Below are 14,469 nucleotides of genomic sequence, written 5' to 3'. Positions count from 1 at the left end.
GTCTGCCGCCAGTAACTGCCTTAACACATCGGTTTATCATTTTTAATGTTCTTAAAAACAGAGTAGTTCTGTGTAATATCTTATTCCCCACTTGGCTTAAAATTCAATGGTAAGACCTATGAAATAACGTAGTTCCAAAACTGTGTGTGATTCTCTGTACCTGACTCATAATGTGCCTCGCATTTTTGTTTACTCCAATATGCACAATTGAATATTTAATGTACAGGGTGGTCCACTGATCGTGACCGGGCCAAATATCTCACGAAATAAGCGTCAAACGAAAAAACTACGGTAGAAAGAACGAAACTTGTCTAGCTTGAAGGGGGAAACCAGATGGCGCTATGGTTGGCCCGCTAGATGGCGCTGCCAGAGGTAAAAATGGATATCACCTGTGTTTTTTTTAAATTGGAACCCCCATTTTTTATTACATATTCGTGTAGTACATAAAGAAATCTGAATGGTTTAGTTGACCACATTTTTCTCTTTGTGATAGATGGCGCTGTAATAGTCACAAACATATGGCTCACAATTTTAGACAAACAGTTGGTAACAGGTAGGTTTTTTAAATTAAAATACAGAACGAAAGTACGTTTGAACATTTTATTTCGGTTGTTCCAATGTGATACATGTACCTTTGTGAACTTATCATTTCTGAGAACGCATGCTGTTACGGCGTGATTACCTGAAAATACCACATTAATGCACTAAACGCTCAAAACGATGTCCGTCAACCTCAATGCATTTGACAATACGTGTAACGACATTCCTCTCAACAGCGAGTAGTTCGCCTTCCGCAATGTTCGCACATGCATTGACAATGCGCTGACGCATGTTGTCAGGCGTTGTCGATGGATCACGATAGCAAATATCCTTCAACTTTCCGCACAGAAAGAAATCCGGGAACGTGAGATCTGGTGAACGTGCGGGCTATGGTATGGTGCTTCGACGGCCAATCCACCTGTTATGAAATATGCTATTCAGTACCGCTTCAACCACACACGAGCTATGTGCCGGACATCCATCATGTTGGAAGAACATCGCCATTCTGTCATGCAGTGAAACATCTTGTAGTAACATCGGTAGCACATTACATAGGAAATCAGCATACATTGCACCACTTAGATTTAGAGATGGGGGATCCGCTCTTGAACTGATTCATAGAGTTGAATCTTTCAAAGGAGTGAACAATCAGTGATTCAGAAAAAAAGAACGGTAGCTCCAAACGTTTCCCATGGCAGAGAGAGAGAGAGAGAGAGAGAGAGAGAGAGAGACGGAGCATATCAGCAGCTCCTCTGCTGGTCACAGCACAGTGCACGCCACACAACACAGCCAGCGCCGGCCTCTGCCCTGCTTCTACCTTGGCTGCCTGCATTGTGCAGTGCCCCATTGGATTTTGTGTTTCACATATGCCATGCCGTCTCTGTGCGTCGTCTGCCGCGTGCAGTGTCTAGCGCAGCTTAACTTCGCATCACACTCTGTCAGCGATCGTTTCAGTTGCACGTCCTGCCCTCTGGGCAGTTGATGCGAGCAACAGGACAGAGACCCACCTAGCAGATAACATAGGAACTACTTGCAACAACCTGCTCGCAAGGGAACGGACGATTTGTCTCGGAGCGGGTGAGTTCACTGCTCCCCCCACCCTCGGAACTCGCCCGCTCAACGCTCACCCCACTGTTCTCGACTCTAGCCAGAGCGTTGAGCAAAGCAACTCAGGTGTCACTCTGGTCTTTGCGGTCTTAGCTCACGCAGTAATACAGCTCGCAGCTCGACCTGCTCGACTCAGTGCTTCTGCATCGGAGTTCGTCTCTACTGGATATTGTTCTTCATAGTAATACCGCTATGTATATTACATTATTATGTTATGTATACATCACTTGTTTTTATTTTATTTTTATTTGTTTAAACTGATCAGATTAGGTTCCTGACGACTCCTCTTACTATAGGATTTTTATTATGGACACTCGAATTTACGCTTTAATTACGACCGAACCGATAAACGTATCGCAAAATGTGATACACCAATATTTTCCTTGTTTTATTCTGCGTAAGGCTATATGCAGCACTTTCGTTTTACAGTCAAATTTATATATTTTTTTCTTATTCTGGTACGGATTTTGCGATTTTAGGCGTCTTCGGAAGGAAACGTTCACTTTAAAAATATATGGCTTGCGATGTATTTGTATGAGGTTAATGAAATTTTAATACATTATAGCCAAATATATTGTTAATGTAAATCTCAAGTTACAACATTTTCCGATCACCCAAAAAACCACGATAGTGCAAAATAAATCAATAATCAAAAACTTTGTCATATCGTGGAAATTTCAATAAACAATACAAAATTCTTACTCATTATCTGTGTTACTTCAAAATAGGATCAAATAAGATCAAAATACGGGTATAGTACTGGAATAAACCAAGTTTAAAGGGCAATGTGCCTTCCATTTATTTTCTATTGTAAATGAGTGGTGAGTCATGAAGAAGAGCTAATTCATTTCAGGGAGTGAACAGTTCTGATCCGATCTCTGAAAAGAACAGTTTTGCCCATCTCTATTTAGATTGCCATCGATAAAATGGGGGACAATTATCGTTCCTCCCATAATATCGCACCATACATTCACCCGCCAAGGTCACTTATGTTCCACTTGTCCTAGCCATCGTGGATTTTCCGTTGCCCAATAGTGCGTATTACGCCGGTTTACGTTATCGCTGTTGGTGAATGACGCTTCGTCGCTAAACAGAACGCGTGCAAAAAATCTGACATCGTCCCGTAATTTCTCTTGTGCGCAGTGGCAGAACTGTCCAAAGTCGTCGCCATTCAATTCCTGATGCATAGAAATATAGTACGGGTGCAATCGATGTTGATGTAGCATTTTCAACGCCGACGTTTGTGAGATTCGCGATTCTCGCGCAATTTGTCTGCTACTGATGTGCGGATTAGCCGTGGCAGCAGCTAAAACACCTACATGGGCATCATCATTTGTTGCAGGTCGTGGATGACGTTTCATATGTGGCTTAACACTACCTGTTTCCTTTAATAACGTAACTATCTGGTGAACGGTCCAGACGCTTGGATGATGTAGTCCAGGATACCGAGCAGCATACATAGTACACGCCTGTTGGGCATTTTGATCACAATAGTGGTAAACCGTCCACTTTAAGACGGGTAATGTATCACGAAGCTAGTACCGTCCGCACTGGCGGAATGTTACGTAATACCATGTACTTATACGTTTGTGACTATTACATCGCCATCTGTCACAAAGCGAAAAAATTGGTCCAATTAAAACTTTCATATTTCTTTACGTAGTACACGAATATGTAATAAAAAATGGGGGTTCCTATTTAAAAACGTGCAGTTGATATCCATTTTACCTATGGCAGCGCCATCTAACGTGCCAACCATAGCGCCATCTGGTTTACCCCTTCAAAATGGTCCAAATGGCTCTGAGCACTATGGGACTTAACATCTGAGGTCATCAGTCCCCTAGAACTTAGAACTACTTAAACCTAACTAACCTAAGGACGTCACACACATCCATGTCCGAGGCAGGATTCGAACCTGCGACTGTAGCGGTCGCACGGTTCCAGACTGTAGCGCCTAGAACCGCTCGTCCACGGCGGCCGGCTACCCCTTCAATTTATACGAGTTTCATTCCTTGTAGTTTTTTCGTTTGATGCTTATTTCGAGAGATATTTGACCCGGTCACTATCAATGGAGCACCCTGTATACAGTCAGGTCCACAAGAAAGTGTATACCATTATCTGTATGAAATAAAAGACACTATTATGAGTATATATTTAAATGAAAAGACGTGTTATTACTAATTGCACAATTACCTGATGTCCAATTGCAGCTGTTATCAATTATAGCTTGGCACCTTTTTGGCATGCCTTCCATCAGATTTTCTGCATATTCTCACAGTAACAGTATCCAAATCAACCTGATTTTATATGACAGCTGCTTCGAAGTATATATTGGCTTTCCTTTAAGCTTCATATTAATATATGACCAAACACTTTTGATAGGATTTGCATCTGGAGAAATTGCAGGTGAACACATCAAGGACACGCAGTTGTCTTACTTCTGCACTGTACAGATATGGCTGCTGTGTTTTGGACTATTATCCTCTTGAAGCACCTAGTTTGCCTTGTTTGAACCAAGGAGTTCTCTAATGGAGCTCACAAGACATTTTTGATAAATGTTGTTCATTTTTAAGCGTTTAAATTGGCTGTTAATTAGTGCAAATAGCCAAAACTGTAACTGACAAAACAAAACATTCAAGTCTCACACTGTTTATCTATACAATGTGTAAAAGTTCGTTGATTACAGGTACTACCAGAGGTGTTGCTCCAGATGTTACATTTAACATTATGCATGCAGTTTCTTGTGGAACTGACTGTATTCTGTCCATTCCAACTTTCTCAATGTTCTAAAGAAATAATGTGCAATTTTCACAGGTTGTTCTATTTTATGTCATGTCCCTTTCTGAAACATATTTTTTGGTATGTCCATTTATCCTTAATAGTCTATTACTTTCATTTTCACTGGTTTTCACTGTTGATTGTAGTCTTTTACACTGAGTCATTCCTGTAATTTCACCAGCCACTGTTTTGAAAAACTTTATCATCATCATAGACATCTAAATATCCAGTGCTTTTGAGTAATCTCTTTCTTATCCTCAAAATACTACTTAAATTTCAATGGACACAACACAGACAAAAATGGTTTCTCTGTTCCTTTACAATAAAATGATCTCAACAATTAATTTCATAAATCAGGATTACCAACTGCGGATTAGTACTTCAATTTTGACTAATGCCAAGTACAATGCCCTAAGCATTGAACCAGTTCACCTGGTTATCATGTACTGTATGGAAGTTTGGAATTTCAGCTAGGACATTAAGACATCTTGCCACAAATGAAAACAATGTACTAATCCAAACACCATTGGCTAAATTCATTCATTTCCATTTTCTCAACTTTCAAAAGACACTCTAAAACTAGTAAATTCCATTACTGAGTAATGGGCTTTGAAGGCAAGAATGATGTCTTCCTTTTTTGGTAAAGTTTCAACAAACTTTGTTCTCCATTGTCTTCCTTCAGCCTGTGGATAATGTTCCTGACTTGTAACTGTCATCTGAAGGTGAGCATAAGCCAAAGGTAGAGCAGTATACTGTAGTGTTTGTATTGTCACGGAAAGAAAGGAGGAGGCAGAGACAAACATTTGTCTGATTTGTGCATCTTCATATTTCTATCATTTAATGATTGTTCCATAAAATTTCAGGCGCGCAGCAGCATGAATTTCACTCCTTCTTCTAATATTTTAGCTGTATATCGTTCAGCCATCTTCAGAGTCAACCAAGATGACTAACACTTCAGCAATTACTCAGTCCTTTTAAACCTGCGGACCACCCCATTGCACATGTGGCCACAGAACTTTTAAGACAAACCTTTTACACTAGAGGAAACAGATAAACAACGATGCAATAGAGCATTCAGCCACCATAGGTAAGACATCCTGGAGACTAATCAATAAACATTGTAAAGCCACCAGCAAGGGACAAAGTGAACCAGTGAAAATTAGACATGAGGGCATCTAGTGAAAGATCCAAATGAAGTATGTGATTTATTCAATAAGCATTTTATCTCTCCTTTTGACCAACCAGCTCCTATTATAGATCTACAGGCTGGCACACCAAATGATGTCACGGATGGTATAGGGCTCGAATTTATGGAGGTGAATGAACAGGAAATATTTAACACAATACAAAAGCTAAAGAACAAGCACTCATCTGGATGGGATGGTATCCAAAGTGTGGTGTTAAAGAAATGTGCAAATGAAATAACTACACCCCCTACCTGTCTTATCAACTGTAGTATTAATGAAAACATATACCCAAATGCCTTAAAGATAAGTGTAATTCAGACAATCCATAAGAAGGGAAATAAAGAAGAAGTTTCTAATTATACAACGTGTGATTGGAAAGTTTTAAGAATGAGCTTGTAATTGTACAATGGTGGTACTTACATGCTACTGTGATGCATCTCCTTCAAAATAGTCCCCTTCTGACTGAACACACTGACTCCAACGGTGTTTACACTTTTGGAAACATTCCTGGAATTTTTTTTGTTATGGACGCTCTCCGTATTTGCCTGGATGTCTTCAGTCGAGTCAAATCGCTTCCATTTCATTTTAGGAAACAGGTAGAAGTCCGCAGGGCACAATTCAGAGAAATATGGCAGTTGTGGAAGCACAGGAATTTTGAATTTGGCCAAAAATTCAACAATGGAGAAGGAATGATGAACCGGAGCAATGACATGGTGTAGCACCCAACCAAGATCTTCAGTTAAAATTGACTGAACTGCATAGAAACTTAAATTAAGTTCATCAGACATCTCACTAATTGTAAGTCTACGATCAGAGCACACTAAGTCACAAACTTTCACTACATTTTTATTCGTTTTTGAGGTGGAAGGACGGCCAGACCATGGCTCATCTTCAAATGATTCGTGGCCATTTTTAAATCTGTTGAACATGACAAAAATATTTGACTGGCTCATATAATTATATCCAAAAGCTGTTTTAATAGTTCATAGGTCTCTGCAGCTGATTTCTGGGTTTTAAAACAAAATTTCACACAAACTCCTTGCTCCGTTTTTATTCACACTGACAGAATCCAGCAACAAGCCCTAACAGACCCGCACTCAACCAGCTGCCACAATGAACTGAATAAAGGAAACACAGTTTCCTGTCAGAGGGCGTTCAAGCACAAGGCAATGAATCACTCCCCATCCTCCATGTACCTGCACACCAAACCAGTAACCAGTAGCGGATCCATTCTTATAACTTTCCAGTCACACCTCATAGACCGATATCACTAACCCCTACCTCCAGTAAAATATTTGAAACGGTTATCCTATCCCAAATCTACATTTTTCTCAAGACACAAAATGCTCACTGAATCGCAGTATGGGTTTAGGAAAGACCTAAGCACAGCCAATGCTATTACCAGTTTCTTCCATGAAGAATGTAGCAATATAGAATGAGGTGTGCACTCAGCCAGAATATTCCTTGAGCTGAGCAAAGCTTTTGACTCAGTAAACCATGAGCTTCTCTTAAAAAACTGCAGGCGTAAAATATCAGTGATGCATCAATGAAAGTTCTATCCACCTATTGGTGAATACGAAACAGTGTACCGAACTTACACATCGAATTGACAATAACATCTTCAATTTTAAATCCACAAGTGAAACAGTGACACAGGGGTCCCTCAAGGCTCTATTCCTGGACCTTTCCTATTTCTAGCATATATTAATAACGTTGTACATCCCATTAACTTGCACATTGCAAATTATGCTGATGACATCTCATTTTTATTTAATGGTAAAGATTGTGAGGAACTGAGATTGTCAGCAAGTATTGGGATACTAGAATTAAATCCATATTTTCATGCACAAGGATTAAAGGTCAATGTAAATAAACCCCAGATGCTAATATTTACAACTGGCAGCTCACACTACTCATGCATAAATGAGGTAGTCAGCATAGTGGCAGAGGAAGCTAACAAATGTAAATTTCTAGGAAGCCATCTGTACTCAAACCTCTGGTGGATTAGCCACATTAACGCTGAATGTAAAAAAGTCAGCAAATAGGCTGTATCTTCTTAGCCAACTGTCCGAAATGGTGCCCACCCACATGCTTAAAACTGTATCTATCCCCATCTTAGCTACTGTATAGAAATTGAAGGTTGTGCAGCAGACATTCACCTTAACAGAGTACTATTGCTACAAAAAAGAGGGTTAAGGATTATACATGGATTAGGCTATAAAGACTTTTCCCATGATGTTTTGAGACAACACAAGTACTTCACCATATACGCTTTGTATCTTTATAAATTAATTACTTTTTTTGTCTCACAGAAAACTGAAGTAACTAAATGTAGTGATATATGTGACCACAACACCACCAAAGAAAATTACTACCGACAAAGAACAAGATTAAAAATGATGGCTCAGAGCCCGTATACTAATGGACTGATATGGTATAATAAATTGCCAGAGCCCTTGAAATACAGTAATAAAAAGCAATTCAAATCAAAACTAAAAGAATTCTTAATTGAAAAGTGTCACTATTCACTCAAAGAATTTTAAATGGTTAAGTTTAGGAGCTGTGAAATAATGTACAAAAAAATTGGCTGTATTAATATGTGTAAGATGTAATGTATTTTGACAAGCATCAATTTACTGAAGGTAGGAGACGAGATACTGGCAGAAGTAAAGCTGTGAGGAACGGGCGTAGTTCAGATGGTAGAGCACTTGCCCGCGAAAGGCAAAGGTCCCGAGTTCGAGTCTCGGTCGGGCACACAGTTTTAATCTGCCAGGAAGTTTCAAGTTTCATCAATTTACTGTTTAACTATTACCTGTAAAGTTAAGATCTAAATGTATTTTATGTTTGTAACTGTACTTCACATTTGCAAAAGCCATCATATTGATGACTCTACGTAAAAAAATCTAAATAAATAAATAAATGTACAAGGTGCCAGAGACGTTGATCAGCAGCAAAGAGGCACAACATATGCATGAAATTAGATCTATTACTGCGAAGTCATTTCAGATGGCGATATTATTGTATCACTGTAAGCCCCACTGTCGTAATGTCTTTGTGAGTTTATTACAGAAAGTGCCGGATTCCATGATTTATCCTAACTGAAGTCGCTTTCTCTATTAATTAAATTCGTCACCAAACAAATTTCAATTGCTTCTTTCACTACTGAATCCTAGAAAGATGAAATCAAGGCTAAAATTTTAACGTTATTGTACACCATAGAGTGCCTAGTGTCAATACAGTGCTCTGCCAGCGACTGTTTATTATGTTGTAAGAGCTGGGTGTACCTGTGCTGCACTGTACGTCTCTTATGGAGCATATATGTTGTCCATCTGATGTATGAACGGCCACACTCAAAGGGGATCTTGTAAATGCCATGCTTCCAAAGCACTAAATCTTCTTTAATGGAACTCAGGAGTGCTACTGTCTTTGGCAGAGGGCGAAAATCACTTTCACTTTGTGTTTTCTGGGGATCCATCCTATTTTTCATGATAGGCTTCCACGTATGACAGAAAAGCCACGGACTTAAAACTTTGTGTGTCTTCTGCATTCCTTATGTCCACTGTTGGTCCCATTCGCAGTGCCTTATATACCTGTTGCAGAGAGTACCCATTGGCTTCAAAAACTCTTCTCAAGTGTAGAATCACTCAAACTGAACAGTTCGGATACATTAGTCAGTTTCAGTGTAGTGTCATTGTCCACAAAGGTTCCTATTTCAGAATCATTATTTCTTACTGGCAAAACCTTTGATAAAGAGTTTTCAGCTTTGTTTGAATATGTTTCGACCTCGCCATATTTTTAATTCAATAACGAATTTTATGAACAGACTGAAGTTGTTACCTTGGGTAGTCCTTTGTCGCTCTTGGTGGCCAAATTTTTTATGGAAGACTTCGAGGAAAAGGAACTGGAATCTACTAGCTTGAATCCCACAGTATTTTGGAGGTATGTCAATGATACGTTTGTAGTACAGTTCCGTGGTGACAATAAATGAAAGAATTTTTAAATGATCTGAATTCCATCCATAGACAAATTCAGTTCGTATTGGAAATCGAAAAAGATGGGTGCTTTCCAATTTTGGATGTTTTGGTACAACACAAAGATGATGGCCCTTTGGGACGTGCAGTATATCAGAAACCAACCCATACTGATTTATATTTATGTTCATAGCTGCCACCATCCTTTGCAGACGATGAGTGTACTCAGAAATCTGGTACACAGAGCACGTATCGTTGTTGACGACAGCAGTCTGGAGGATGAGCCTCTACAGTTGAGAAGAGTTTTTGAAGCCAATGGGTACTCTCCACAGCAGATATGTGTGGCACTATAAATGACACCAACAGTGGCCATAAGTAAAGTTGTAAATCCGTGGCCTTTCTGCCACATGTGGGAAACCTATCATCAAAAATAGGACGCATCTTTAGCAAACACAAAGATCTAGGATTTTTCACCCTCCACTAAAGACAGCAGCATTCCTAGGTTCCATTAAAGATGATTTGCACTTTGAAAGCCCTGTCAGTGTGGCAATTCATACATTGGACAGATGACAAGTGCAATCCATGAGAGCTGCACAGTGCACCACAGGTATATCCAGTTCTTGCAACCTAACAGATTAGCGGTGGCAGAGCACTGTATTGACACTGGGCACTCTATGATGTGTGATAACGTCGAAATTTTAGCCTCGATTTCATCTTTCTGGGACTCAGTAGTGAAAGAAGCAATTGAAATTCAGTTGGTGATGAATTTAATTTGTAGAGATAGCAACTTCAGCTTGGACAAATCATGGAATCCAGCGCTTTCTGTAATAAATTCACAAAGACATCGCGACAGTGTAGCTCACAGTGATACAACAGTATCGCTGTGTTCGTCGACTGTGCAGTCATAGATCTAATTTCATGCGTAAGTTGTGCCTCTTTGCCGCTGATCAACGTCTCTGGCACACTGTATATCTGTCGTCACATGCGCAGTGACATGGTCTGAGGGTTTAAAAGAACAGGGCAATTGCAGGAGTGTCAGTCGCCTCTGCTCACTCTGAAGATGGCTGTACAGTATACAGCCGAAATATTTGAGGAAGAAGTGAAATTTATGTGGCTGCGAAATTTTATGGAACATTTGTCTCACATACTCAACTACATGAGAACAATGAATGTATCAAATTAATGTTGCAGGAACCAGCTGGCAGATCAATATCCGAAACAAATACAGGAAGAGATGCCAATAATTTGGATAAAAATTGCAGAGATCTCTAAGTTAACATGGAGAAACTTTTACGTATGTCCACTCTACAGAACACCTGAACGTCGAGGAATAATTATGACAAATGGACTATCAACAAATTTTGTGCTAGCTATGTTATTACCAACTGAACTTCCTCAATCCCACTGGATAAAGAGAGGAGTAGCACTTCTCTGCCAAACAAATAAATAATAGATATGCATTATATTTTTATTTGTCTGGAAGTATCAAATTATAGTAAAAAATAAATTTTCATAGCTTAAGCAATGTGTCACGCATTAATTTTATGTTCAGGTCACACCTACATACATATTGGAGTCATTCTGAAAGTTATGTGAGACCCACCCTACTGTTATGAATACTAATTTTTATTTTCGTCATAAAATATGTACATCAACTTAATTTACAGAGTTTTCTTTTAGTTTTGAATATAGTCTCCATTTCTTTACACATGTTTTTTAGTCTTCTGTAAGTCCTTTCCAACTACCCTAGTGGAACATGGCTCGCCTATGATTTACTGATAGTACTTGCTAGCTATTTGCCGGATACCCTTAGGTTGCTGAAATATGGTTTTAGGTAGAAAATTTTTAAGGAACAGATGCAACACAAATTTAGTTAACTTGGCCAGTTTTCACGTTTATTATCACTCATGGCAATACAATTCCCAGGCTTGTCTATAAGATTTTATATGGAATGTTAATCACAGGTAGATACTTCCAATAGACTATGAAGCATTTTGAGAGTGACAATCATTTTAGATTGCACTTCCACAAGTCAATTCTGACTGATGAATATCACAAAGCTGCTTTGAACACATAGTTACTGAACACAATAGGCTCTGATAACTGATCGTAATATACAGATGTTAGTGTTACTGATACAGAAAGCTTAATGAAAAATTTATGGCAGACATTGCTGATACATTGATGTAACGATTTGCTGACTACAGACTGTCTTTTACTGATCATGTTTATGTGGACTGACACTGACTTAATATCCAGATGATTACTAGACTTCGACTGTCGATATATTGTCTGGTGATAGAATATATAGACACATGTAAGAGTAATTAGTGAAATTGGTAATTACATTTTACTTTATGCTGATACAAGATCTAATTTCGTATTTGATGTCATCCTATTGAATGAAGTAACAATTTTCTTTCACTGTGGGTTAGATAACTACAAAAGTAATCCGCAATATCCTTTCTTTCAGGAGTGCTAGTTCTGCAAGGTTCGCAGGGGAGCTTCTGTAAAGTTTGGATGGTAGGAGATGAGGTAATGGCAGAAGTAGAGCTATGAGGACAGGTCGTGAGTTGTGCTTGGGTAGCTCAGTTGGTAGAGCATTTGCCCGCGAAAGGCAAAGTCCCGAGTTCGAGTATTGCTCTGGCACACGGTTTTGATCTGCCAGGAAGTTTCACAAAACTAATAGTTTCAAACGAACTGCTTGGTTGATACAGTGCTAGTGTGGCCGAACGGTTCCAGGCACTTCAGTTTGGAACCGCGTGACCGCTATGGTCGCAGGTTCGAATCCTGCCTCGGGCATGGATGTGTGTGATGACCATAGGTTAGTTAGGTTTAAGTAGTTCTAAGTTCTAGGGGCTGATGACCTCAGATGTTAAGTCCCATAGTGCTCAGAGCCGTTTGAACCATTTTTGATACAGTGCTGCCATTTATTGCTTTTGTTCTGTGTGTTCTGATAGTTGCTAATTATGGACAAGTTTGAAATAAGAAAGAAGAGGAAATGAATCTTGATTCGTGCACTAGCATTATGGTAAGTTAAAAATATGTATGCACTAATTACCTATCTATAGCAGTTTAATCTTCGCATGTTACTCGGAGACTATTAGAACTTTGGGTCTGCAATGTTTCAGTATTTCACAAGTATCAGAGTGGTAAATGTAACTACAAATAACATTAAACTTAAATCAGTGGATAAAAATACAACTGGATTTGCATGTGTCTCCCAAATTTGCGTTGTAAACAAAAATATCACCCAAACGGCGATGGTTGCATTTCTTTTTTAAAAAATTGCTCAGAATTCTATCTTTAGTAGCCCAAATTGCAATATATCGCCCAATCTCGTCACCTAGGCAGTACTCAGTTATGAAAACAAGTTCTGGTACTGAACGACAGGAAGGGGTTTGAAGAGAGTGGAAGGTGTCTGTGATGACAGTAGATTCTGTAATTTATCGTTTCTAAAATATTTCTTCAGCTGACTGCTTGTATTCATCCTCATCCATGCCAAATGCACCCTGCATTCCCACCCTTGCTCCCTTCCCCATCCCTTTCATCTATTATGCTCTTGTTGTAACGTTACAATAACTGAAGCAATTTGGGGGTGATGGTATTTGTTCCTAATGTTGATTTGAGTAAGATTTCGACAATATGCATAGCTCAGCGATATTTACATTGGAAGGCTGTTAGCAATAGTCATTTTGTACTATTATCTGTGCATAGATATGAATCGCTTGAGGAATGGCGATATATCATGTCTCCAAATTTTACTACAAGAAAAATGTTCTACAGTGAAATGTCTTATTCGTAATATCCATGGAACAGTGAATCCATCTGTCGCAACTGACAACTCTAACATATTTGTAAATAAACGCCATATAAGGGATAACGTATGTTGTATATCACAAAGCAGTTTATCAACATCAAAGACTGTATAACCATATTATCATGGGTAAATGGAGACTCATTTGTGACATTGTGCACATTACAAGTCTAGTTGAAATCAATGCATGAACCAATGTTCAGATCGCAATATTGTAACTCATAGTATTTATGTATTCCAGTTTGTTTCATAAATAAATTTGGTTGTTATAGTTTCAAGTTGACTGTTGAAATGATAATTTAAAAAGATGTTCATGATCGCTTATGGAAAGTAAAGAGGTTTAATGAAATGATAGTTAATTTGAGATGGAACTGAAGAACTTGAGATGTTTTGATGAGCTGAAGGAATTCTGACTTGGTTCCAGATAAGCTGGAAACTTAAATACAAGACTGCAGTAGAAGAAAGATAGTTATTTTCAAAAGAGGTTTGAGCCTTTCAACATTATAAGTCAATCAGTACAACATTAAGATTCTTCTGCTCTGTGATACTGAACCTTATATTAGGAGACAGAGCTGTGTTTTATTACCTAGGGACCAATAAATTATACCAGAGTTTTAATTTGTTTGGCAATAAATGGAAGTTATCATGCTGAAGCCTCCCGAAAGCAAATTATGAAGATAAATTTTAAAAATAAATAAATATTTTTCAATATAAATAAAAAAGAGTGTTTTCATTGTCTTCTTCAACAAATCTGGTCCTCCTTTTGATAAAATTCTGGCTACGTCCTTGTAAGATTACATTTTCTTCCATTTTCTTAACATCATACTTGCTAGTTATGTTCCCATTGTTTTTCGTATCAACTCTTTTGCTGTCTTTCTTTATACTATGTAGGATCATATGGTCTTTGTGATATCACTAGAAGCTGTAATTTTGTTTTGGTAATAAATGGATTTGGTTTCTTTTAGCAGTTTATTATATGATATCTTCTTGTTCCCGTATAGATCACAGTTTTCTCACATTGGTTTTATCCAAAAATGATCATATGGAGTTTTTAGCTCTTCCTTCTTCC

The 14,469-nt window shown here is 38.5% G+C and overlaps 1 protein-coding gene across 1 annotated transcript in view; it reads left to right on the top strand.

Moving 5' to 3' along the window:
- The window catches only part of LOC126184477 (dynein axonemal heavy chain 7-like), a 1,143,184-nt gene extending 1,132,151 nt beyond the window's left edge, over window positions 1-11,033 (top strand). Inside the window, exon 57 of the mRNA XM_049926869.1 lies at window positions 10,775-11,033. Within this exon, the coding sequence (XP_049782826.1) occupies window positions 10,775-11,033 (259 nt within the window). The remainder of the gene's footprint in view (window positions 1-10,774) is intronic.
- Window positions 11,034-14,469: the final 3,436 nt, after the last annotated feature.

The sequence above is a fragment of the Schistocerca cancellata genome, chromosome 4 (genome assembly GCF_023864275.1).
Source record: "Schistocerca cancellata isolate TAMUIC-IGC-003103 chromosome 4, iqSchCanc2.1, whole genome shotgun sequence".
NCBI lineage: Eukaryota > Metazoa > Arthropoda > Insecta > Orthoptera > Acrididae > Schistocerca > Schistocerca cancellata.
This window is presented reverse-complemented; position numbering and strand designations above follow the sequence as displayed.